The 27,023-nt window shown below is 38.1% G+C and overlaps 1 protein-coding gene across 1 annotated transcript; it reads right to left on the bottom strand.

Moving 5' to 3' along the window:
• Nucleotides 1-329: 329 nt before the first annotated feature.
• MRPL39 (mitochondrial ribosomal protein L39) lies at nucleotides 330-19,969 on the bottom strand. The gene is made up of 10 exons (XM_019729846.2): nucleotides 19,814-19,969; nucleotides 18,867-19,073; nucleotides 17,027-17,166; nucleotides 14,932-15,031; nucleotides 13,908-13,975; nucleotides 11,719-11,831; nucleotides 8,133-8,198; nucleotides 7,055-7,208; nucleotides 3,042-3,089; nucleotides 330-433 (listed from the first exon to the last, which is right to left on the bottom strand). Exons 1-10 carry the CDS (start codon nucleotides 19,869-19,871, stop codon nucleotides 386-388), a joined length of 1,002 nt encoding a protein of 333 aa, XP_019585405.2. The 5' UTR covers nucleotides 19,872-19,969; the 3' UTR covers nucleotides 330-385.
• Nucleotides 19,970-27,023: the final 7,054 nt, after the last annotated feature.

Here is a 27,023-nt window from a genome sequence, read left to right as displayed (position 1 = left end):
TCCACAAGACACTTGCCATTTTGCCCATGGATGTTTACTGTACCACTTTAAAATAGCAAAAACCAGAAACAACTAGTATGATCCTATTTATGGTTTTAAAAGATTACATTTGTATTTGTATATATATGTATGTTTATACATGTAGAAAAGGACTGAAAAGAGAAAACATGCCAAAGTGTTACATCTGGAGAGTAGGAGGGGACAGGGTTATTTCTGTGTGAAATTTTTATTGTGAACGATCTAAATTGTTTTCTCCTTTAGAGAAAGAAAAAGTAAACACCAGTATAAATCTTAGGAAGAAAGATACTCTTTATAAGCACACACAAACATTACATTAAAAACTTTTATTTTAATTTACTATACATGTTTAAAGTTTAGAAAGTTACTAGGTAGATGCACTTCCCTCTGTAGGTTTAGTTTGATCTTCAGTTACCTGTAAAAACATGAATAGCTTTACTTTTCTAATAAATATTTAGTTTTACCCTTCACCCACCATTCAAAAATCATTCCACAGTCGTTCTCATATAATGACCTGTTTTTCTCCTTCAAGAGTAATTATTACAGAAAGTAGAAAGAGAAGAAAACTCCTAAGGCAAAGTTCCCTATATAAACTATCAAATAAAGAATAGCAATTCTATTAAAGATATAATCTGAGGCATATATCTAGGCTTCTCAAGTTTGTCATTTCATTTTTCATCTATAAAATGAAATCATTAGTATGAGAAAAATACAAGCAGCACTGCAACAAGATATTTTAAATCAATCTGTTGAAAAGTATAATTCTATTTTGAACACAGTACATTATAGGGTTAGTACAAAGAGATCTCTGTATGTGCACACTTGTACTCTCTGTCACTCAGACACATCACACAAAAAAGGCTAATCTGTACTCATCACCCCCAAACCTGCTCCACCTCACACATTAGTTATTTCGGTTAAGAGCTATCCAGCTGCCCACACCTGGCATTAGAGAACCCACAGTTCTCTCACCTGCATATTCAATCAACAGTCCTGCTAGTTCGACTTAAGTGACTCTCACAGCCATTCTCCCTGCCATGCCTGAATTTCAGAATGCCATCATCTTCTAGCCCCCTAATAAGAATGCTGGCTTCAGTGCAGCTATTTTCCACGTTGCCCTCAGAATGAGCTTTTAAACAGGAATGGCTGCCCACTCAGTTATTTCCTTGCTAAAATCTCCAGTTAGCCCCAATCACTTTCAGGAGGGGAATGTACATTCTATCTCATGGATGATGAACCCATAATACTCAATTTATAACAAACCTCTGGAGTCATCACCCACCCTACATGTGACTGTACGTTCAGATTCATCTCACATTCACCATTCTCTCCTCCATGGCTCTACACAAGCATGGGGAAAGAACCCCCAACCCACCCCCTAGTAAATTATCTGCTGGCCCACTTTTATTCATCCTTTACAACCAGATTAAGGGACACCAATTCCTGGGGACCTTCCCTAACCAACCCCCCAGCCTGGTTTAGGTCCTACTCCTCTGTATGCCAGAGCCCCACATGAACACCTAAACTATTCGCTTATGTCTAGGTATGCCATTAAATCAACTTCCTAGAGGACAGCAAGTAGATTTTGTTCTTTGTACCTATAGTTCCTGGCACAAAACTATCAATTAAGTGTGTTGGTTGAATCAAGGAACCATACGTTTTACTTACTCCCCTTAGACAACAAAACAAACAGTGGAAGAAGAAACCTGAACCAGAATAAATGTTTCAAAAACAGCTACTCACTGATTTCTACTAGCTTTCTAGGTTACTGTCTCTACTACTTTCCTGCATTTTTCCTTGCTTTAAAGTATTCAGTAATTATCACTGCTTGAGTTTCCCCAAACCATTTCTTACACACTCATTTCTTTTCTAGTTTTCATCTAAAATGATCATTATGACCAAAGAGACAAAATCATTCCATCCATTCAAATATACTTTGTTCTTATGAAAAAAAGAAAATTACATAAACTTTATGTATTATGGCTAAGTATTACCTAAACAATAAGTTCTACTTGTAAATTTATTAATACAGACTAGGTTTAAACATAATCACAAAAAATAATCAATAAATATTTATTAGGTAAACCCCACCTCCCTGTGTGCCAAATGTTGGATTCAAAATTTGGGGTTACACATACACAACAAACCCTAAATAGGTTAACAGATTGAATGTAATGTGCCAGCAAAATCAATCAGAAAGCAGTATGAGGAGGTATGTAATCAGGCAGAAATTGTACAAACGGATATTTGGTAAGAGATTACTCTGAGAATGTTTCATGGAGAGACTTGGGCGAGGATAAGCAGGGAGTAAATAGGAGGAGAAGGGGACATGCAGTCCAGACGGAAGAACTGTCATGAAGAAACAGCTCAACTTGAGAAGAAGTCGGATGCATGCTGATTAGTGCGCCTGCAAGCTTGACCAGAGTGGAAAATGAGGGTAACAAGGAAGGGTTCACGTGGCTGGATTACACAGGACAGCTATCAGATAATTTAAGTGAAAGAGTACCATTTAGCTGATGAAAGCGTGAATGGAGATAGTGGTGGTCGAGAAATATAATCATTCCTACTTATGAAATCTAATGTTAATGACACAGAATAAGCTACAAAAACACAAGAATTTAAATTTGACTTTTCAGGACATTTACACATTTAACATGTCAACAGTCAAGGCAGCTTTAAAATGTTCATTAAGTATATAAAAAATTACCGTAAGACCTAATTAACACCATTACAATCTTTAAGAACTATTACTACTATGTAGTAATATTCTTATGTCTCTTCAAGTTCTACAATATCATTTACATAACATTCAAAATTAAAATCAAAAGAGAATTACCAAGTTACAATTTTTCTCTTGCCAAAATACTACTGGAGTCAACAACCACGAAACTGCTTTAGCTATTAAGACAACCAATTACTTTTTTTCACTCTTTGTCTTTTTTTTTCCTTTGGTTGTTGTTGTTGCTTAATTTAGATGAAAATTTCTTTGTAGAAAGTACTCATTAACTGTCAAAAACACTTACCATTTTTCGAGACCTTTGCAATAGCTTATCCCATATTGTAAAATGTGCCTTGAAAAAAAAAAATTTACTATGAATTAAACAAGTAGAGTTAAAAATAAAAGGGGTTGAGTATATAGACTTCAAATAAAACAACTACGTAAAAAGTGAGGCAGTACTAATGAGGCTCAATGGTTATAAACGTGGATTAGAGTAGGGACAGAAGGTACCATATAGAACAGCTGCTTTGTTTGGCATTTAAGAAAAAAAGACTTAGGCACTGAATGTGCTATTCTTCCTCTGGCCTTAATCATCACAATCATAGAAAGCAGTCCTCATAATGGGAGCAAAAATCTGCCCCCCTTTCCCGTAGATTATGGTTCTTTCCTTAAATAGCCAATTTCAACATGCTAGAGGTTATTCTTCAAATCATAATCAATCACAGGAGAGGTTCATTAAGAACCAACTGTGACATCCTCGCACTGAAATGGCAGACCAAGAGGATTTAGCAAATTACCCCAAAGAACAAGTAAAATCTAATGAAGACAACAATAAAATTTAGAGCCAATTTCCTTAATCCTTAACAATCTTATGTAGCAGAGGATTATTAGAATGAATTAATGAAATCTGTGCAAAGCACATAACCATATCAATTTTGTTAAGTCCATCAAAGAAAATATCGAAGGATGTGGGTTAATCAGTGACTATTTCACACTGAATCAGCTGGTAAAATGTATAACAAAAGGTAAAATTACTAAATATGTACATGCAAACACTCCTGGAGAAAAGAGCAGCATGGTACACATATGTTTAGAAGGAAAACCATGGGGTCAGCCAGATGGCTCAGTTGGTTAGAGTGCGGTGCTCTTAACAACAAGGTTGTCGGTTCGATCCCACATGGGCCACTGTGAGCTGTGCCCTCCACAACTAGATGGAAACAACTACTTGACTTGGAATTGATGGGTCCTGGAAAAACACACTTAAAGAAAAAAAAAAAAAAGGAAAACTATGCCTGACTTGTACAGAAGAAACAGCTGGTGCAGAAACCTTATGGTGTGGCTAGAATATAGTGGGTTCTGGAGAAAGAGGTATGAGATGAAGTCAGAGAGGTAGGCAGGGGCCAGAGAACGTAGGACTTTACAAGACAGGGTAAGGGTTAGAATTTGATTATGAGAAGCCACTGGAAAGTTCGGGGCAGAAGCATTACAAGATTTGATTTGTGTATTAAAAGGTCATTTTGTCTCCTAAGTGGAGAATGTGCTGTAAGGAGAATGAAAACTGGGAAGGGGAGTGAAGAGTAGGAGGGACTCGGAAGAGGGAAGCAGAAGCAGATGAGATGCTACACAGTGGATGGACTCAGGGTATGTCTTAGAATCAGGAGTTGAAAGGATTTGCTGATGGAAAGGATGGGAGCATGGCTATGAGAGAAACAGAATCAAGGATTACTTCAAACAACTAGGTAAATAATGATGCCATTTTCTAAAAAGGAGAAAGCTAAGGGAAAAAATAGGTATGTAGAGAAAAATCAAACATGTAAAGAGCATGTATGCTAAAAATTACAAAATGTAAATTAGAGAGATGAAAGAAAATTTAAATAAATAAAAAGATATACTGTGTTCTTAGACTGAAGACTCAGTAAAGATGTCGATTCTCCCCAAATTGATATACAGGTTTAACATTCCTATCGAATTCCTATCGAAATTCCAGTAAGACTTGTCTATAAAGAAAAGATTACCATAAAATTAAATGGAAAGACAAAGAACCTAAAGTAGTTGAAACAATTTTTATAAAGAATAACATGGGAGCAAGTACTCTATTTCATTTCAAGACCTATTTATAGCTACAGTTATCAAATCCATGATACTGGCAGAGGGACAGACACAGATCAATTCAACAGAACAGACAACCCAGAAATAGACCCACATAAATATGTCCAACTGATTTTTAACAAGGGGGCAAAAACAATTCCATGAAGAAAGGACAGCCTGTTCAACAGATGGTGCTGGAGCAATCTGACATCCATAGGCAAGAAAAAAATGAACCTCGACCTAAATCTCACATACAAAATTTAACTCAAAATGAACCATAAGTTTAAATATAAAACTTTTAGGAAAAAGAACAGGACAGGGGGCAGCCGGACAGCTCAGTTGGTTAGAGCGTGAGCTCTGAACAACAGGTTGCGGGTTCGATTCCCTCATGGGCCAGTGTGCTGCGCCCTCCACAACTAGATTGAAGACAACGAGCTGCTGCTGAGCCTTGGAGGGGCAGCTGGATGGCTCAGTTGGTTAGAGTGCGAGCTCTCAACAACAAGATTGCCGGTTCAATTCCCGCATGGGATAGTGCACTGCACTCCCTGCAACTAAGATTGAAAATGGCGACTGGACTAGACTTGGAGCTGAGCTGCGCCCTCCAAAACTAGACTGAATGACAACGACTTGGAGCGGATGGGCCCTGGAGAAACACACTGTTCCCCAATATTCCCCAATAAAATAAAAAATAAAGAAAAAAGAACAGGAGTAAATCTTTGGGATCTAGGGCTAGGCAAAGAATTCTTAAATTTGACACCCAAAGTGTTGATATGCAAAAGCCTGTTCAGAGGATGAAAGGCCAAACTACCAAACTACAAAAAGAGAAAATATTTGCAAACTACATATCTAACAAAGGACTGGTATCTAGAATATATTTTTTTAAAACTCTCAAAACTCAACAATAAAGAAAAAACAAAAAACAATCCAATTAGAACATGGGCAAAAGACACAGACATTTCACCAAAACTGATATACAAATAACAAAGAAACACTTGAAAAGATGTTTAACACAATTAGCCAATACGGAAACGCAATTTAAAACTACAATGAGAAATTACTACCAACCCATCAGAATGGCTAAAATGAAAAATAGTGACAATATCAAATGCTGACAAGGATTTGAAAAACTGATTACTCACACAATGCTGGTGGGAGTGTAAAATAATACGGTCACTCTGGAACTCAGTTTGGTAGTTTCTTAAAAAACGGAGTCTGTGTCTACCATTTGACCCGCAATTGCACTCCTGGGCATTTATCCCAGAGCAATAAAAAAATACATTCACAAAAACCAGTACATAAATGTTCACATCAGCTTTATTCATAATAGCCAAAAGCTAGACACAATTCAAATATCCTTTAAGGGACGTATGGTTAAACAAAGTGTGGTACATCCACACCAAGGAATACTAACTACTCAACAATAAAACTGGAATGAACTAGTGGTATACTGATACACACAACAACTTGGATGAATCTCCAGAGAATAATGCCGGTGAAGCAAGCCAATCCCACAAGATTATATATGATCCCATTCATGACATTCTTGAAATGACAAAATTATAGAAATGGAGAACAGATGAGTAGTTGCCGCGGTAAGGAAGTAGGGGCGGGGCAGAGGGGAGTGGGTGTGGCTATAAAAGGCCAACATGAGGGATCCCTGTGAAGGACCTGCTCTGTATCTTCACTGTATCAATGTCCACACACGGTTGTAACATCATCCTATAGTTTTTCAAGATGTTACTATTGGGGAAACTGGGGAAAGTTACTTGAGACCTCTCTGTATTATTTGAATCTACAATTACCTCAAATCAAGTTTAATTCAAAAAGGATTAGCAAGGATGAGAGCAATATAGAAAATGAGAAGCTTTGGGTCACAAATAGATCATCAAAATTAGGGAGAAGAGCATACCAAAAGTAAGGCCAAAAGGCATTCCAGAGGCCTTACCAATGTTCACTCCAATGCTTATCAATGCACCCTCCTCTACACTAATTTGAAAAATTAAAAATGCTATCTCAATTTGATTTAATTTTTTCAACTAATGTTTCTTTTATGAATTATCTGTTCACATCCTGGGCAAAACTTTTTAAATCATAAAGCTGACTTGAACAAAATATTCGTGTCACACAATTTAATGAAAATTACAATGTCCTTCAAATTGGTATAAAAATCAAGACCATAATCCCACCCCTTCCCAAACTGGGTGACCTGAAACTTGAAGCTTTACTTACTCGTAAGTGAACAGGTAAAGAAAGACCTTGGAATCTCCGTACAAGACTTGTCTGGGTGGCGTGAAGATTGTGAACCGCTGACACTTCATACTGGAAACATATACTTGTTCTTGGAATAAGAGGGCCCTCACTCACATCAATGAAGTCACCAAATCTGATTTGATTTTAAAAATAAACAAATAAAACCTCAAAATCTGGCAATTGACAACATACTGGGGGGGGGCGGGGGGGGAATCTATTCATTCTCTTGGCTGCTATGTTCCTAACCCAGAACATTCTATAATACGTCGCTCATTTCAGTCTCTAATAGCCCTTGACATACAATCTCAAGTAAAGAGGCTAAAACTTTGAAAATTAAACTTAAAGGTTCATTTAAACCTTTTTCTTAATTAGCATGATATAACTTGAAAGATTTTTAAGACCACTGAATACATCATGCTGCGGAGCGGATCCAATGTCTAAAACGGATAACTTCTAACCTCATAAGAACTCACTGCAACCGAGTTTAGACTTCAGTATGTAGAACAGATCATGTCCAGAAAGAGCAGCTTTCTGGAGGGAAAAAAGTTAGGCCCAAATCAAGAAAACATGAGGTTGAGTAAATAGTTACAGACCATGAAGTCAATTTTGCATTAAGGCATTGTTGTACCTTTCTCATCCTTGTGTCAAAAAGCACATTCTGGTTTAACTTTACTTACATGTAATATAGGTAGCAACTAATTAGTCAGAATTCACATTTTTGTATACATATGAACATTCATGTGCAATTCATAATAATATTTTGCTCCATTTCAAAATTATCTCTAAAAAATTACATTTTTAAACAATGGTTTTCAACTCTTGAAATGCAGAAATAAAAATAACAATGAGGAACAGAAACTACAACTGTTCCCGAAGACAATTTAAAGCTTCCAGTTACCACCATATTCAAACCAACGAACAAAGCAATAGATAATAAGGTAATAAGAATAACAAGATACAAATTCATCTTTTTCAGCTGTACACTACATTCAGGTAACAATAAAGCTAAACTTAACTATAAATCAGCCTAGCAGCCAATTTCTTTATTTTCACTTACCTGTGTAACGTGACAATTCTCTCAGGGTTCTGAGATGCCTTCTCTTCTATGAAATCTATTTTATACCTAAAGAGCAGGAAAAAAAAAAAAATTCAATTATAAATATACAAAAAGGTATTGTAAGACACCTCCCTTTTCCTCCTCTTCAGCCATAGTTTTTGAAAGAATGGTTTCCACTTGAAGCCTCCTCTCCTCATCCCCAGTACACATCCCGCCTCCTTCACTCTGGCCACACAGCCTCATGACTCCACCAAACTGTTGGTCCTGTCCACCAAAGCTACAGGACCCTCCTCGGTGCCAACCTAATGGACACTTTTGGGTCCTCATTTTCTTAACACCACTGCTCAACTCCACTTCTCAAAATGCTTCTTATTTTAACTCTCTGGCCATTCTTTTTCTCCGCCTTTTCAGACCCTCTTTTCATCCTGAAAGCTTCCTTGCTGGGCTAGCTCCTTGATTGCACAGCTTTAATTATCAGTTATGCATTTAGATCTTCTCCATCTCTGCTTCTAACCCACATATCTCTTCTGAACCCTAGACTGTATATCCAAGATAACTAGGGTGTTCCCTAGCCCCTTTAAACTCCAAAATTCTCAAAACTGAACAAAATATTATCCCCTCTTTTCCCACCAAACTTGTTCTTATTCCTAGCTTAGAAAAAAGATAGCTCAGTTATTATTTTCCTAGCTTAGTAAATGACACTGCCAACCACATGTCCAAAATTTGGGAGATTTCCTTGAGTCCTTCTTTTCTCACCACACCCCATTCCATTACCAAGTCATGACAGTTCTGCCTAAATGTCTCTCAAATCTACCCATTTTGTCATTATAGCTAATAGCAGATATGGAACCTCATTGCCCAGGTTCAAATCATGACTTTACCACTTACTATCAAGAGCCTTGTCTATTCACCCCAGATGCTAAACAAACATTGTGTGTGTGTGTGTGTGTGTGTGTGTGACAGAGAGAGAGAGAGAGAGAGAGAGAGAGAGAGAGAGAGACAGACAGACAGAGACAGAGACAGACAGAGAGAGACAGAGATACTGTATGTCATGCAGGGCGGCCTGCGGGGTCTCTGCTCCCGCTCCCCACACAAGAACGCAGGATATGGTAAGGCCAAAAAGGAACACCCATGGAGCCACAGGTAGGGGAGTCATACCACTATACTCTCTCTGGTGGCTAGGTTGGAGAAACAGGAAACAGGAGCCACACAATTTGCAACCCTCACTGCGCCACTTGCAGGCTCAGCCACCATCTTCTTGCTAGCCCCCATTTTTCTGCTAGCGTAGCCACGGCAGTTATATTAGCGGCCAATGGCTCACTGGTTACAGCTGACGGCCAACTAGCCACAACTGATGGCCATCCAATCACAGTTGATAGCCATTTACTACCTGAACCAGCACCTGTCTATGTGAGGCCGAGAGCCTGGAAACTGCTTTCTAGGGCTCTGCCCCCACACCATATTTCCCCAAAAATAAGACCTAGCCGGACAATCAGCTCTAATGCGTCTTTTGGAGCAAACATTAATATAAGACTCCGTCTTACTTTAATGTAAGACTGGGTATAATATAATATAATATACAATATAATATAATATAATAAATATAATATAATATAATATAATATAATACAATACAATACCAGGTCTTATATTAATTTTTGCTCCAAAACACGCCATTAGAGCTGACTGTCCGGCTAGGTTTTATTTTCGGGGAAACACAGTAGATAGATGAGGTTGGAAAACATTAGTTTATGCAAAAATATCCACCTACTGCCACACTTCTGCCACGGCCTCCCAAGCGTTACTGAAGGAGACAATTCCCTTGAACAATTGTACATCCTGACCCACCTCTAAGAGATGCTCCTGTCCCCTGGGAGCCAAAGCCCATCACTGACCCACCACCGACCACCTAAAACTCTTCAGTCCCCTTAAACTTACCCCAAAACCATCCCCTCCCTCCCTCCACACATTTTACTAAGTTACCAAAGTCCTACAAGCCTCTCCTAGACTTTGACAGTTGAATGTTGGAAAGGGAAATCTCAGTTACATGTAATGAAAGCCTGGAATACTGTCCAATGCATATTGCACACTTATGGGGAGCACGTAAATGTAATTAGTTTGAGTTGAAATGCGCCTTAACTGTAACATACACACCAGATTCTGAAGACTCAGTACAAAAAAGAGAACATAAAATACTATTACTTTTTTATATGTTAATCACAAGGTGAAATAACATTTTACATATGTTATTTAAATAAAATATATTATTAAAATTAACTTCGCCTTTTTTTTTTTTTTTGGCTTTTCTTTTAATGCAGCCTCTAGAAAATTTAAACATGCTCACATTTAAACATGCTCACGTTAAACATGCTCATATTTCTATTGGACAGCATGGCCCTAGAATTTTACATGAGAGGTGACTTGATATATTCTGATAATCCTTTATATTCAAATAGAACTACAGAACCAAACCATTATTCTTACAGAAACGATGGTAGTTTGGTTCTAAAGTACTATTTGTACTCTAGTTCAGTTAAAATAGTATGTACCCACCGGTTTCTCAATACACTGGTTCCAGGATATGCTTAAAAATGCTTCAAGAAAAAGGGTTACACAGGCCAATACATTTGGAAAATGTTGTTTTCTAGTGCTACTTTGGGAGGCTTTAGAGTACACAAGTAAATTTTTTTTATGCCACTGTTCTCCAAATTCAGTCAAACACAGTACTTATTTTCAGCAAAATAATCAATGTCTTATGAAAGAATATGCTGAGGCATATCGTTTTGAAAAATGCCAAGCTAGAATATAGCTCAAGGAGACTTTCACAAACTAATCTAAGAATATATCTGTTATAAACTATCCCCAAGGTGGCCGGTTAACTCAGTTGGTTAGAGCTCATAACACCAAGGTTGCCAGTTCAATCCCCACATGGCCACTGTGAGCTGTGCCCTCCTTAAAATAAATAATAATAAAATAAATAAAGTATCCTCATGAGAATGTGTGCCTCAATTACTAAACACATACAGAAATTCTGCTTTGTGACCTTTAACAATATGCAGGTGCATATTTTGGCTTCAGAATCTAGTACCTATGTTGTTTTTTTTGCAATGCAGATTCCCTTTCTAATTAGTTCTAATTTCAATTACATTAATATTAAAAATTTAGTTCGGGGGTAGCTGGATGGCTCAGTAGGTTAGAATGCGAGCTCTGAACAAAAGGGTTGCCGGTTTGATTCCCACATAGGCCAGTGTGCTGCGCCCTCCACGACTCGATTGAAGACAGTGAGCTGCCGCTGAGCCACCGGAGGGGAGGCCGGATGGCTCAGTTGTTTAGAGTGCAAGCTCTAAAGAAGTAAAACAAAGTGGGAAAATTACAAAAGTGGGAAAGGGGCCTTTTCTCAGTGAAATAAATAATGAGATGAACAAAAGTAAATAAACTGGTGCAGAAAAAGAGACCTTAGAGCTAAAAATAAAAATGTCCTCCAAATATCAAATATAAAAATTCTTAAGAATTTTCCGGGTGAATTTTCTTCATTGCATATAACTTTGGGAAGTTTAATCTTACTGTAAAGGAAGTCAGCACTTACTTGTTGTGTTGAAATATTTCTAATGCCACTTTTGCATCAACTTCCAGAGTTTCAAATGGAAGATCTTTATAAATTAAAGCACAAGCATCTTTTGTGAAGGAACGTAGGTTCTCCTTAAAAATGAAAGAATTAACCTTTTGTAACAATTTACTTAAAAGCATTTCTACATAAAGCAGACAAAATTAACTGTATACTTAATATTCTAAATCTAACTAAAACAAAAAGTAAATCAAATATGTTAGGAAAGAAAGTTATGAGTTTGTAACAATTAAATATTTGGACCATAAAATGTAGGGCTAGAAATTGTTCCCAACTCCATAAAACTTGCAATTGACTTATAATTATCAGCTTGTATTAATAATTATTAAACATAATCCTACAAAGAAATTTTAATAAACATTTCATTCAAATCATACAACCATATAAAGGCATGGGGAAAAAGTTATTGTTTATATGATTCAGAAAGTTTCACTAGGAAATATAATGTTATCATTGGCCCTGTACAAAATATAGCATATTTCCAATATGATAAACTTCTGTTTAATGAAAATGTGAATTTTATACAACTAAAATGATTGATTAGTAACACACATTACCAATGTTTGAGATTTTTAATAAGAACTCTAATTGAATTTTCATTCTGATACAGAGATCACTATAATGCAAATAATTTTTGTAATAAAATTTTTTGCATAAACTTCGTTAGACTTCTTTTAGCATGAAATGATTCTTCTCCATTCTTGAAGAGATAATTTACTGTATAACAAATCCACATTCATGATTAATACAGCTGTTACCTGAATGCAACTCTCCCCTACTTTCTCTAAGCCGTGCACCCAACCCCACCCATGGAACTTGCAGGGAGCTAGTGCATTTCTTTTTTTTTTTTTAAGTTTAATCTTTAAAAAAAGGGAAAGGAGACAGCATGTTTCACAGATAATGAGAGTTGAATCTTGATCTCATGAATTTTAACCCCTCCAATAAAGAAAATTTGGGGGCAAACTTGGAAAGGAAGAAGTTACTGACACAAATCCAGAGATTATGAAAAAACAATTCGAATTCCTTCCTTGGCCTTCCTCCCTGTCTCTCTCTTCACCTCTTTCCTCTCTCCCTTTCTTTCTTCCTTCCTGTTTCACTCCTCTCTCCCTGTTGATATTAAGTAATACGGGTAGGTTTATAAAAGAAATAACTTCCAAAGCCAGAATTTAACCCTGAGTTCAAAACTCTTACTTTTAGAAACTATAGTTTTTCACTAAATCTAAGATGTACCACTAAGGCAAAAACACTATCAATTACAATAATAAGATGCCAACTATAGTAAGACACATTTGTTTCCAGAGATATTAAAATGTGAAAAAAAAATACACAGTGGAACTGATAAAATGGTACGCTATACCATCTCCCCTTTTCTGATCTCTAGACTTCCAATTGGTAAGTCACAGAGTTTTGCTCAGTTAAGAATCGGGCATTCACATATTCTCCCTAGTCATAACTCAGTCTCACGCTTGACCTGTACAAGTCGTCAGCACCCCACATGCAGAGCACCTGATCTAGACGGCCCTTGTTAGGTGGGCCCTGTTGCTACCCAAGGCCCAGACCAACAAGGAGCACCCTCATTACGAGGGCAACCCACTATGGGATGTCTAGTGAGTTGCTATTTAGTCTGTTGCTAATTGGGTTAGCTTTGTCCAACTCTGAGTCTTTAATTCACACCTGCTCTCAGTGTGGCCCTTGCACATAGGGGATCTCACAGTATGCAACAGGCAAATGAGTTTAGGACAAGTTTCCAAACTGTGCTCTGGGGATCCAAGTCTAAGGCTCCAGGCCCACCCCCACCACATCAACCAAGTAATTAAGCTTCTGTATTTTATATTCTAAGCATCTTGAAAACTCCTATCTTAAGGACCATAAGGAACAGTACAAGGAAGAAAGCATTTCAAGGAAATGTCAAGCAGGACATAAAGCTTCCATACAACTGACCACACTGTTGTGAGTACCTTCATTCATATGAGAGTTTTGTCTTAAATACAATGAAAAAGCAACAAAGATAGATAGAAAGAGAGGAAGGTAGATTGATTCATTCATTTAAATAACCTTAACATGCAGTACCATTCAACAATACTAACATAGAAATCATTCTAACACAGAAAAGTAGTCTCTAAAATTAATACTCCAAAGAGTATACTCACTTTTGTTGGCATCCACCCATCAAGTCTCCTATCCAAAACTACATCATAGCAGAAGGCTCCAGCAATTACTGTAAATCGAATCAAAACAAAAAGCAAGTCAAATCTGTTAGGGTAGAAAGTTACCAATTTGCAACAACTGAATATTTGGACCATACACGTAGGGTTAGCAATCTCCCCCAACTCTACAAATTATAATACTGTTACTATTATCCAAGCTACTTGCCAGAACTCTCCCAACTTTCCCCTAACCAAAAAATTAACTCATCTGTTAACTCCAAAACACCAGTATTTTTGAAATGTTCAAGTTTTCTTCAGAAATATTATCATAGAGATTTCAAATAATTACTAGATATAAAAATTTCCAAAGAACAAGATATTTAATAAGGAGATAAATGACTAAATGGACATAAAATGTTGAATTTTTAAATATCTCCTACATATTATATCTTTTTATTGTTTTTTTCTTCTTAGAATCATTTATTGGGCTTTTCATATATATTTGGTTGTATATATTTTCTACATTTTTTTTAATTCAAATGTGATCCTACCACACATAGTATTACAAAATCCTAGTTTTAACAAAATTATAAAAATTATGAACTCTTCCATCTCCCCAAAATGGTGTCCCTCTGGTGTCATGATCATTTCTGGTAACATGGTACCACGTAAGCATATCTTTCTCCAGAAGTCTATTTATACTCCCATTTCCTCATCCTCCACACATTTGATTTCAAAATAAATGCTTAAAGTGGTAAGAAATAAACACTGAGACAATGCAATTACATGAACTTCACATTCCAAAGAAACAGTCTCCTCTAATTCTGTTACACTCATTATTGACCTCCAATAATTAAATAGGATGAACTTTGTTACCCATAATAAACAGAATATACGTATGATGGTAATTTATATTAGAGAAAACTAGAAATTAACTCTACATAACATCAAAAACAGGTCCAAAAACATTCAAAGATTACAAATATTATTTATATTTATATTATTTATATTTATATGTGTACATTACCAGGAACTTCTGGAGCTCTGACCAAACTGACTATATATTCATCTTTGAATGCCCTCTCTATCACACAGCCCATCATCATGGCACACGAACGCCAATAAGCCTAGAATAATAAAATAGACACAAACATACACACTAAGATTCAACAAAGATTATTCAACATTAAAATTTACATTGACTTTTGATTTAGGAAGTACTTTTCAAATATCTGTCCACCCTCACCATGCAGCAACAGTTACCATCAGGCCATGACATTATCTATACCAAGCAAAACCCCTGAAAGAAAGAAGCACCAACTTTGTATTGTTAACAATGTTTCTGTGCAAGGTAACAACCAACAGACAGTTTGACTCTCTGGTAGTAACTTTATTTTTAACCCAGGATAAAGTTAACTTGTTAACAAACTTGTGCTAAAGTAAAATAAGTATATTAATATATATCTGTTTATACCATACATAAGTATGGAGGGAAAACTCCACTTTCAAGAATCATTCATGACTTCTATATGTAACATCATATACATCACGCAAGTTAAACATATATACAGCAAAGCAATTTCACTAATAACCAGGCTTTCGTTTTACTAGCATATTTTGATCCATAGTCATGCATGATATAGATATCCATGCAATGACCTTATCAGAGTTATAAATAGAAACACGAGTCCTGAACAAACCTGCCCATCATATGCCCCATACTGGCATTACTATAACTGGGCACTTGACTTTTATACGCTCTTCTCCACATCTGAGAACTACAAGAGTGAGCTCACCTGGTTGTGTGTGGCAGATTGCTCCAGAATGTATTCTATAAAACCACATAACATACACTAAAAATAAGTACAAACCCAGGCCTCGAAGGCAAGTAGCAAAATGCACTTCTTCACATATCCTACATAAATGTTTTTAATGTCTGTTGAACTTCAACGCCTAGGTTCATTTCCAGGCTCCACCACTTCCTAAACTGGTAACCTCAGTCAAGCTACTGAACATCAGTTTATTTATCTGGAAAATGGGGATAACAGCTTCTATTTTATGGGATTTTTATGACAAATGAGTTAATACCTATAAATCACCTAAGACAGTGCCTGATACATAATAAGTACTCGATAATATTACTATTACCATGTCTATCTACCATTTTCTTGTTTAAGTGTTTCATTTCAACAAATATTACTAAATATCTACTATATGTAGTATAAGGATTGGGTCCAATAAGGGACATGATCCCTGTATTTGCAGAACCAAATTAAATTTAAAATATTAAAAATTAAATTTAAATTTCATATTGTATCTAGAATTTAAATTAAAATATTTTATCTTGAGACACTAGCCAAGTACTGTAAGACCCTAGAGAAAAAAGGGATAATTCTGACAAGAAGAAACTAAGAAACTTCCACAGAGCAGATGGCATTTTAATTGAATTATCAAAGAGAAACAGGATTTTAAGAGAGGAAAGAAAACGCTCAGAGTTGAAGAAAGAGCGTAACAAAAGCAAGTAGGATAACGCAGGCTAAACCATTAGTGACCACGTCCTCCAGTGTGGCCAGAGCAAAGAGGAAGTGGAAAGATGCAGCAGGAGGTAAGTGCAAAGGCAGGCTGGGGTCAGATCACACAGGCCTAGAAAATTACATGAACAGTTGTCCTCTAGGCAAGTTCTTAGGGGTAAGGGTGTCACTTAATAAAACTCTTACAGGACTATCAAGGAAGACTTTAGTATTCAAAAAGGGAGAAGAGCAGAGAATTAAAAAATTCTTGAAATAATCCAGAGACGATGGTCAAAGCCTGAATTCCAGCAGCAGTAGTAACAGTGAGAATGAAATCACCCACAATATCAGGGGTGATCGACTAAGTGTCAGTTAAACAAAGATATAAACGTAAAAGGCATGCCATGTCGTTTTCTCAACCAAAATACTTGGAGCCACTGGTATTTTTTGAACTATGAAAATGCCTAATCTCACAAGCAAAACACAATCTAATGCAGTACATTTGATCGTGGCTATATTTGCACATTTCATACTCCACAGAAAATAGATTTTAATAAAAAGGAGAAGAAAAAGGAAAAACTGGGGCCAGGGGGAGAATATGGAGACAAATACCTTATTAACTTCTCCTGGATCACGATCTTTGAAAGTAAGGAATTTAATTTCACAGGACTTGGTCAAAGGCTTATACATGTCCCACGGCTGTCCGTCCACAAGAGCCAGAATGGACTTCCTGCAGTACCACTCACTTAAATCTAGGAATTTAAAATGGATTGAAGGTCAAAATCTAACAAAACTCAAAGTGAAAAGCTCCTTGCTTATGTGCTACATTAAGGAATAAAACAATACAAGGCAAGATTCTGCAAGCTGTCTTTTTTTTTGAGAAAAAGGTATTATATATTACCTCTGTAACCAATAAAAAAATAATACCCAACACATCCAATGCATTGTGATTAAATTACCCAAACCATTTACAAAACTCATTAAGGCTAAATCTAGTTTGAAATTCATTTGTCGATTATTAATTAATAAAACTATTTCCAAGAGCTATACTTAACATTTCAGAGAGCAGCATCATGGGTACATTTGGATATATGCACACAACTTAGAGGAAAAGGGAAAATATATAACTATACTTTCACAGTAAATCTGTTCTAGGTGGGTTTCGGGTTTTACTCCCAAACTATTTCTTACTTCCTTAATTAGATGGTTTTCGAGTACACAGCTACTCACAAAAGTAGTCAAACTACAGGGTCTAAATTATCAGACACTACATCAGTTCTATAAAGGGAGGGTCATAGCTATTCTTGCTGACTCATCAGTCCATCCAGAGTCCAACACCAGGCCTGAAATATACCAGGTACTCAGTAAGTTTACTGAATAACAAGCAAGTCTCAGGGCTGGTGATTTATAGGCTTCATCCATCTCTCCATGTGATGTGAATAACACTCATTAAGGGCCTGAGCTTTCTCTCATCCTCCTTTGTAATCCTAACACCTATCATATAGCAGAGAGTCAATACATGCCAAAAAATAAAAAAAAAAAAGCAAACAATTATCAACTACTAATTCAAATACCAGAGTAAATGAATATTGAGAATATACACTTTGTAGGCCAACTTAAGCTGATAACTAAAGTTGTTACTTAAATGGAATCATTACTGAGTTTTCCAAAAGTTTGAACAAGGCAACCAGTCATGTATATGAGTGAGCACATGGGTGTATATCTATTTGGAGGAAGGGGTGCTTTATAATTTAAATATTACCAGTTTTATCAAAGCCACTATGCAAGCATTTTGATCAAAAATAAACAACAAAAATACAGAGGCCCTGTCATCTTCATTTCCATACCAAGTCACACACCACACACAGCATCTCCCTTAAGATATGAATACAACAAACGTTTTTACTCCAATCGTTCACCCCATACACATTTCCACTTCCACATTTACCATATACATGTAAATGTAAACAAAAACACAACACACCAAGAGGCAAGTGGTAAGCAGATAAACCGATTTCAGTTAGGCTATAAAAACCAGAAAGGAAAAGGCCAAAACAGCTGGTCATCTGAGGCCAGATGGTCCATTTACCCCAAAGTCCTACAATGAGACCCCCATGGTGGGTGCTCCCATTACACCACAGTGCTGTCTAAAAGGGACAAGCTACTAGTAACAATGCTTTCAGGTCTGCCTTCTTTACCAGAAACAAGGATAGAACCCTAAATTTAGCCAGATTCAATCAAATACCAACACAATCTGTGCATTACAGTACCAACCTTGTGACACCCATAGTACCCTCGCCAGCTAAAGCGGCAGCGAACAGACAGTAAGATGCCAGAAAAAGGAGAACTTCCGGGACCCTGAGAGAGCAATTACAGCATCTTGTCTCCTCTGCACCGGTTCTCCCACACAGCTTAGGTAAGAGTCAGAACTGGATCCGGATTCGTTACTTACGCATGGCACAACTATAAGGAGTTGAAACGTTTTTATTCATCACAAACATAGTGCCAGGGTCCGTTTTCCCAACGTGTTTAACTTCAATCTTCTCGGTTCGGGGGGTTAGTGATAACTGCCTGTTTTTCTCTTTATTAAAGAGGTCATTCTGCATTTCTCTCAGTTCGGTTGGTGACAGCTGAGAAGCTGGCGATGTCGCTGTAAATCCTGTATAAAAATGACGCTGAAAATGAATGACTAGCAGAGCCGATCCCACCGTGTTCTGTTCCCGCATCACCATCCTCTTACAACAAGGAAAGAATAGGAAGCAACAGAATTTTAAACGCCATTCGTCAAAATGCGTTCAGGGGTAAAGGTAAACCACTTTCTAATATTAATCACTAAAACGCCAACGGAGGAAAACCGCTGCTGGCCCAGATCCACGCCTTTACTTTAACTCTGCTCTTTCGCCATCAGATCTCCATTTCCCACTGATTCCCTGTGTCGTGTTCCAATCTGTGCTTTACAATAAGGGGCAAAAAGAAACCAGGAAGTGGAGTCAAAACTAGACCAGTCATTGGGAAGGTGAGCAAAGTTGTCACTTTGATACGGGCTTGGGGACAACAGCAAAGCTCCGGAGACTGGAGATCCCACGCCAAAATTATCAATAGTTGGGGTGAGAAAGGCTGAACTTATTTAACGAACCCTAAGTCAGAAGGTTCGATAAGGCAAGTACGAGCATCCCAGAGGGAAAATAAGGACATATATGCACCGAACAGGGCTCCTTCCCAAAGGCGCCCCAAGCTCCTCCAGCGGCCCCGCCCCTACCTTCCCCGACCCCCTACCCCCGGGACCTGTACCCTCCGTCCTCAGCCCCACACGACTTCCCAGCACCCGCTTCCCGCCCAGTCTGGGCAGACGCCACCCTCTAAGCCTCGCTCCCCGTCCCCACGGCCGCTGACACTCACTCCAGCCAGCCCCGCCACCGGGGGCGGCCCGCCATAGCCGCAGCCCCCAGACCCCCATGGCTATCGCTTCGGTCGCGGCCGTAGGAACCGCCGCGCTCAGGTCCTATTTGGTCCTCCTGCCCCCCGGAAACTCTGAGCACGAATCCTGGGTTCCGTAGGGCAGTTCCGTTCCGGATCCGGAGCTCGGGCTGTGCGCCGCCAGTAGGGGGCGCGTTCGCGCCTCGCTGAGGATTAGCCTCTGGAAGTCTGGCATCTGGAGGCGGGGCACGTTCCAGGCGTGCAGCGGTACCCGAGAAGAGCTGGACCCCAGGGCGGCAGGTTCTCCACCCCCCAGGACTCTGCAGGGAACAAGCGTCTCCTTTGGACCCTCAGTGTCTTACACATGTCACCACCCTCCGCTGTCCGCGCGTTGGAACCCGGCCGGGTAGGCGAAGAATCCCTTGCTTCCCTCAAAGAATACTTACGGGGAGAAACATTGGGGAAAGGCCGCTTCTATTTACTCTCGCTTTTGTGGTTAGCCCGCCTGCCCGCGCCCAAGACATCTTCTAGCTCGTGGCTTAACTCCCAGTTTTGCAAGGATGAGTTTTTAGGTCGGCTGGAGCGGGTCTGCGCCGGGGTGCTCCATTTATTTAGCTCTCATGTTCACTGATATATCCAGAGTTCCCGGGAAGAGTGTGTGACACGCTCACTAGATGTTTGTTGAATGAATGAATGAATGAATGAATGAATGAATGAATGAATGAATGAATGAATGAATGAGCTAATGAATGCCCTTGCAAAAAGTTGCAGAGCGGTGTCTGATTCCTTTGTCATACCAGGATGTGACTGCTGTTGAAGTGAGCATTCCATAGGTGAAGTGTGGAACTGCTTTTATTCAAAGTTCTTTCATGCTGTGACTTAAGACAAGTTGACAATTTCAGCCCATGGCCTTTTCCGCCTCTGCTCTTTGACTTTCAATGGGAATACATCACCACCAGGAGGCAGTACTAGCTAAGGAACAAATGCTAGGCGAAGACTCCCCCAAGGGAGACTTGGGTGAAGGTGGTCCTAAGGTACAAACTTCCAGTTATAAGGTAAATACTAGAGATGTAACGTACAACATGATGAGTATAATTAATAATGCTGTATGGTATATTTGAAAGTTGCTAAGAGAGTAAATCCTAAACGTTGTCATCACAAGGAAGAGAAGAATTTTATAACTATGAGGAGATGGATGTCAGCCAATAAACTTATTGTAGTAATCATTTTGCAGCATGTACCTCAAGTCATTATGCTGTACACCTTAAACCTAAACAGTGTTGTGTTTTAATTTTAAAACTGGAATTAAAAAGACCCTGTGCCTAGATAGATCTGCCTCCTTGGCCTGAATTTTATGTTCATAACACCTGGACAGGGAAAGTGTCATTATCTTCACTTTTAAAATGAGAAATGTAAATGGCCAAGCTTGGATTTATACCTAATCTAAATTTCACTAGACCCCTTGTCATTTAAGATCCTATTTCAAACCAGGAAATATACATACATACACATAGACGTATGATGTGTATGTATGGTGTGTATCTCTTGCTTCCTCCTTAAATTTGCATACTTATTTCCTTGAAAGCTGTTTCAATGGTCTTTTAGAGTCTATCCCCATTTAACCCCATCTAGTTGCCATCAGAACATTTTGAGCAGTATTTAAACAAAGCCTCAGAACATAAATTTAAGCAAGTTTAATCATAAATCACATTAGGAGCAGTAATTGGAAGTCACAAAAATGAACTTGAAAGGACGTTAATAATGATAATGTCTAACAAACATTGAACATATGCCATTCATGCTGAATGTATCCAATCAATCATATTTATTAACCCTCACAACCTACTCACACAACAGGTATAATAATCTCCATTTTCCAGGAGAGGAAATTCAGATTTGGAGGGCTTCAGAGACCTACCCAAGGTAAAACTTTACCAGGAGTTCCCCAAATATTTCCTTACTCTAAATCTCCTTTCTTGACTCCTTCCTTATCGACCTTCTCCCAAAATCTTGATCTCACTCTCTTAAATCTTTGTCAAGTAAAAAGAATCAGGTCTGTATGAGTAAATATCTAAGATGAGCCTAGAATATTTTATTGTGCCAGAAAGCAAGAAAATACTCAAAGACAGACAGAAACATATTAAAAGCACACAGGATCCATCTTAAAAGAAGCTTCCAATTGTACAGATTTAGGACAGTTGAAATAACAAAAAGAATAATGATGAAAGATTATAACATATGTGTTAAAAATCCATTAAGTCCATGGTGGTACTCAAACATAAATGGGAGTGGAGTGTGGAGAGGAAGTTTTCTTTATAATGGAATGACAGATAATACACAGTAGGAATAATAGAATGGGGACAATCACCATTCTGCAAGTACTGATGCAATAACCAATTCAGGAAGGGATCACGTATGGATGCTAAAATCATTGCGGAAAGTTTGTTGGAAATCAAAATCTCCAGTATCTATCACCCCACAGATTCCTGAGGAACCTCAAAGGGATAAAGGAAATTGCGAAGAAGAAATCTGATGGATACCGCCTTAACAAAGTGGTCAAACATCATCACCCAAAATGGCACAATCTGACATTATTTGTGCCTCCTGGTTGTGATATAAACAACATCACCTATGTAGTATTCATACTATAAATGTCTAACCTCAGTCTAAAGAGTTATGAGGAAGAGACATCAGATATATCCAGAAAATGATACATTCTATAAAACAATTGGTCTGAATTATTCAAACATATCACTTTCATGAAAGATGGACCCAAAAAAGGTCAGGGAACTGTTCTAAATTACAGGAGACTAAAGAGACCTACAACTGATAGCTATGTATGACCCTTGCTTGGCTCTTGGGTCAGAAAGAAAAAAAAATTTTTACAAAGGATAGTATTGTGACAGAAATTTGAACATGAGCAGTATACTAAATAATACTGTATCGGTGTTATATTTATTAGACATGGTAGTATTGTGCTCATTTGGAGAAAATCCTTATTCTTAGTATATAATGTTGAAATATTTAGGGGTCCAGTATCATTATGCCTATAACTAATTCTCAAATGGCTCAGCAAAACTAGGGGCTCTGTGTGGAGAGACAGAGTAAGAGAAACTAAGCAAATGTAGCAAAATATTAACAATTGGTGAAGCTAAGCGAGGTGTCGTTTGTACTATTTCAACTTTATTCTGAAATTTTTCAAAATAAAAAGGTGATGGAATAACCACAGTAGTTTTCAACCACAAAAGTTTGCGTAGCTCACACTGCATGTTATAACATGGCAGCAGCTACAGGCCAGCTGCGGTTCCCAATTTTGTTCCAGAATCCAAGTTGTGGAAGCAGCCCCTCCTTGGGACTTGTGCTTCTGTGGCAGAAGAAAGGAAGAACAAGGACTACTCTGTGCATTGGCTCTTTAAAGCTTCTGCTCAGACTCACCTACCATTTGACCCCACTGTCCCCTGTCCCCAGCAAGTTCCACAGCCAAGCCTATTAGCAGTGGGCAGGTGTAAGCTTTCTGCAGGGGACCAGTGACTGAGGTTATAGAATTCTACTTTAGGGATGAAAGTAAGTCACGGAAATAAAGAATCCAATCGGCCATAGGAAAAGAATGAAATCTTACCATTTGCGATAACATGAATGGACCTAGAGGGTATAATACTAAGTGAAGTAAGTCAGACTGAGGCAGACAAATACTATATGATCTCACGTATATGTGGAATCTAAAACAACAAAACAAATGAACAAACAAAATAGAGACAAACTCATAGATACAGAGAACAAACTGATGGTTACCAGATGAGAGGGGTGTTGGGAGATGGGTGACAAAGGTGAAATGACTAAGTACGGATTAAGAATTACAAAATAGCCACAGAGATGTAAAGTACAGCATGGGGAATATCGTCAATAATATGATAACTAATATGATAACTATATGTGGTGCCAGCTGGGTACTAGACTTATCAGGGATCACTTTGTAAGTTATATACATGTCTAACCTGAAACTAACATACTATTGAATTTCAGCTGTAATTGAAAAAAGCTTTTTAATAATAATATCCATTTAGATAGAAAAAAATCCAATTTCACTCAGTAATTTTCCCAAGATCACAAAGATGAGATAGGACTCAAACTCAGCTCAATCTCCAAACCAGACATTTTCTTTTTTCTCACATTCATGTGTTTTTATCCAAATATTTGATTTTATATTTTCAAATGATCATCCATATATTTGTTGGAAAATCAAAAATGTATTATAAGGTCCCCAGTGAAAAGTCTCCCTGCCAGCTCTTTTCCTCATTCACAAGTTCTTACCAAAACCTCATACTGGATACTACTGTTATTAATTTCTTGTGTATCTGTGAGCATTCTTGATGTCTTTCAGCTAACCCAAATAATAGATAGACTTAAATGTGTATGGATTTTATTAGGGGAAATACCTGTGAGATAACAGAGAAGGAGCCAGGGAAGGCTGACCCCAGGTGAAGCGGAGAGGAAAGGAACACGGAGTGGAGGCTTTCTTGAGTGCCTATGCAGCCCAAAGAAGGTTTCTTAAAGGGAAGGGAGTGCCCTTGAGCCAAAGTTCACCATCAGAGGCGGCCCAGTGTCCCAGGAGCAGGCCTTCCTTAGCGTCTGCCCACTCTCAGTCTTCAGTTGGGAGCCGCCTGGGGAAAGCGGGTATGTGGCCTCAGCAAAACGTAATGATGGATTTCAGAACTCTGCAACTGGGGCTTTCGGTCAACACACACACTTTTATCAATTATACCAGGACTCAACATTCTCCACACCCACCTGGCCTGACAGATGAGGATGGACATGCTCATCCTGAGAAATGAGAGAAAAAAGCAGGTGCAACCCATGGCTTTTCTTTTTATTTCTGTGTGATATGTGGCTAAATGGTACCTTCACTCCAACATCATTCCTTACCAGCTCCTTGATGGGCTGAGGTGGCAGTGGTGTGTGTGTGTGTGTGTGTGTGTGTGTGTGTGTGTGTGTGTGCGTGTGTGTATGTTTGTGTAAGTTTCTGGTGAAATGAAACACAGTCAAGTATAAAGATGCACACGTAGTCCACTTCTACTACCACTCTTCCTTCAACCATCCCTTGTTTCCTTTTTATGCCACAAGAAAATCTTATCATGTCTTCCTCAATAGTGAAGAGGACCAAGGTACAGATCACCAAGGTATAGAGTTTCTTCTGGTTAATATTTTCTGTTTCATTTTACAAAAAAAAAAATAGTGTGTGTGTAAATTGTGTTAATAAAGTCAATTTTTATGTTTCTCACCCTTGTTAATAAATGCCAAATAATGTTTATTTAAAATAAGAATAATTCTGTAAGTCTTGAAAAAATTGAATCACAAGTTGCAGATATAGTGAGACTCATTTACTCCACCCCCTCGTTTACTGCACAGAGAAGATAAGTTACAGAAAGGCTAGTATTTGGCTCAAGGTCCTACAGAATACTAGCGTAGCTTCTGGGATAACTAGAAACACCAGGGCATGCGGAAAATGCCAAGACTCCTGAAATTGGCACGCGCTCCCTAAAATGCTCTGAATCAGCCCACGCTGCAGCAGCCTCACTAAATCCTTCATTTCATAGTTTTGTGAGCACTGCAGGAATTCTCTGCCCATTTGCTTAGGGTTTCAAAGATGTACTAATCCCTCAAACACATGTTAACATGGGTGTTCCTTGATGAGAAGGGGGAGATATATTCTTCAGAAGTGAAGCTCCTCCTTCAGCCCCCTCCCCATCCATTCCACAGCGAGAAAGCTTATTAGACTCCCTGCAAGCTCACTTCGGGTCTTCTAGAGTTGGGGTTCATGGCTCTGGGGGATGGGGTGAGAGTTGGCTAAGGTAATGCCCTTTTGGTGAAACAAGTACTTTCCTCCAGAATCCCTCTCCCTTAATTGTAAATCACTTCTTTTCCCCACTTTTTATTGTTGTTTTAAACACCTGACTTCCCCTGTCTTATTCCTTGACTCTTGGCTATGACACTTGCCTGTCCTCCCTGCTCTCCCCACCATCCAATCTTAACCTACCCTGGGGAGAACATACAAGCTGAATCCTGATCACCCAGAAGCTACCTACACCCACAAACTCACAAAATGCAGTATAGAAAGGGCGTAAAGCCTATCCTAGATCCCACATCTTCTTAGGCCTATAATCTTGGGCAAATTGGACCATAATTAATTAACCATACTTTCTTAGATCTGTGCAGTGGTGTACGTATTTTTTCACAAGAGGTTCCTAGTAGTAGAATTGCTCAGTCAAGGTTATATGTGTTTAAAATATTGATAGGTATTGCCAAAGTGCCCATCAAAGTCATTAACATACATGACAAAGCATGTACATGTTCATTATAGAAGATGGTTGAAATATTATAGTGCTAAAAGGCTACACTTTCGTGCATCTTTGAATTGGTGACTGAGGTTCAAGGTCACAACCTCTAGTCTTCCACCTTAAATAAAAAAGATAAACAAAATTGATGAAACTTCTTTCTAAGAAATAACTTTTCTGTTACATAGGCAAGAATTTTTTTAGCTGTCCTGGCATTTACCGGTTGGCATCATCACAGAAAACACAAAGTCAGAGACAATAATTTCTTACCAATCTTTGGTTCAAAGTGCTGGATTTTATCTCTAAATCCTATTATAAATACTTGTACCACACAATCACTTACATTCAATTAGAATGAGTTGATCTAACTCGACTTTTCATAAAGTTTTCCTTTAGATTCTTTCTCTCTTGTTTTTACACTTTTTTTGTTTGTTTTACATTTCACAAACAACATAGTTTTCCTAGAAAAATTCAGACATTAGGAATACAGAGAGAGTAAAGCATGAAAGTCATTCTTTCCAATCTTGCTGCATTCTATATCTATATCTCTTTATAGCTATATCTCAGATATTCTTATTTTTCAATCCATTATTTAATACCCGCTCCATACTGACATTATTCAAGTTATTCAAAAAAAGCTCCCACATAGAAGTGGCAAGGCAGTGAAATATAGGGACAACAAGAATAAAGAAATAGTAACTCTCTGAACAATTCTCTCTGTGACAACTGTGGGAGTATTTTGATAACTGTTGGCAGCAGGACGCTGCATGTGATGTGGGGAAGGAAACCTTGGCATTCAAACAAGCAAATGGTTTGGCGACAGTTTATTAAATTTCTGCCATGCTTGCAAATGCCAGTAA

The sequence above is a fragment of the Rhinolophus sinicus genome, linkage group LG01 (genome assembly GCF_036562045.2).
Source record: "Rhinolophus sinicus isolate RSC01 linkage group LG01, ASM3656204v1, whole genome shotgun sequence".
Lineage (NCBI taxonomy): Eukaryota > Metazoa > Chordata > Mammalia > Chiroptera > Rhinolophidae > Rhinolophus > Rhinolophus sinicus.
Note: the sequence above shows the minus strand (reverse complement) of the source record. Positions and strands in the feature narration are given on the sequence as shown.

Coding starts and splice junctions, on each gene's coding strand:
- MRPL39 (XM_019729846.2), bottom strand. CDS start 19,871: ATGGGGGTCTGGGGGCTGCGGCTATGGCGGGCCGCCCCCGGTGGCGGG. Junction 8,199..11,718: donor GAAATATTTCAACACAACAA/GTAAGTGCTGAC, acceptor CCTGCTCTTTAG/GTATAAAATAGATTTCATAG. Junction 3,090..7,054: donor CTTTACCTGTTCACTTACGA/GTAAGTAAAGCT, acceptor TTTTTTTTCAAG/GCACATTTTACAATATGGGA.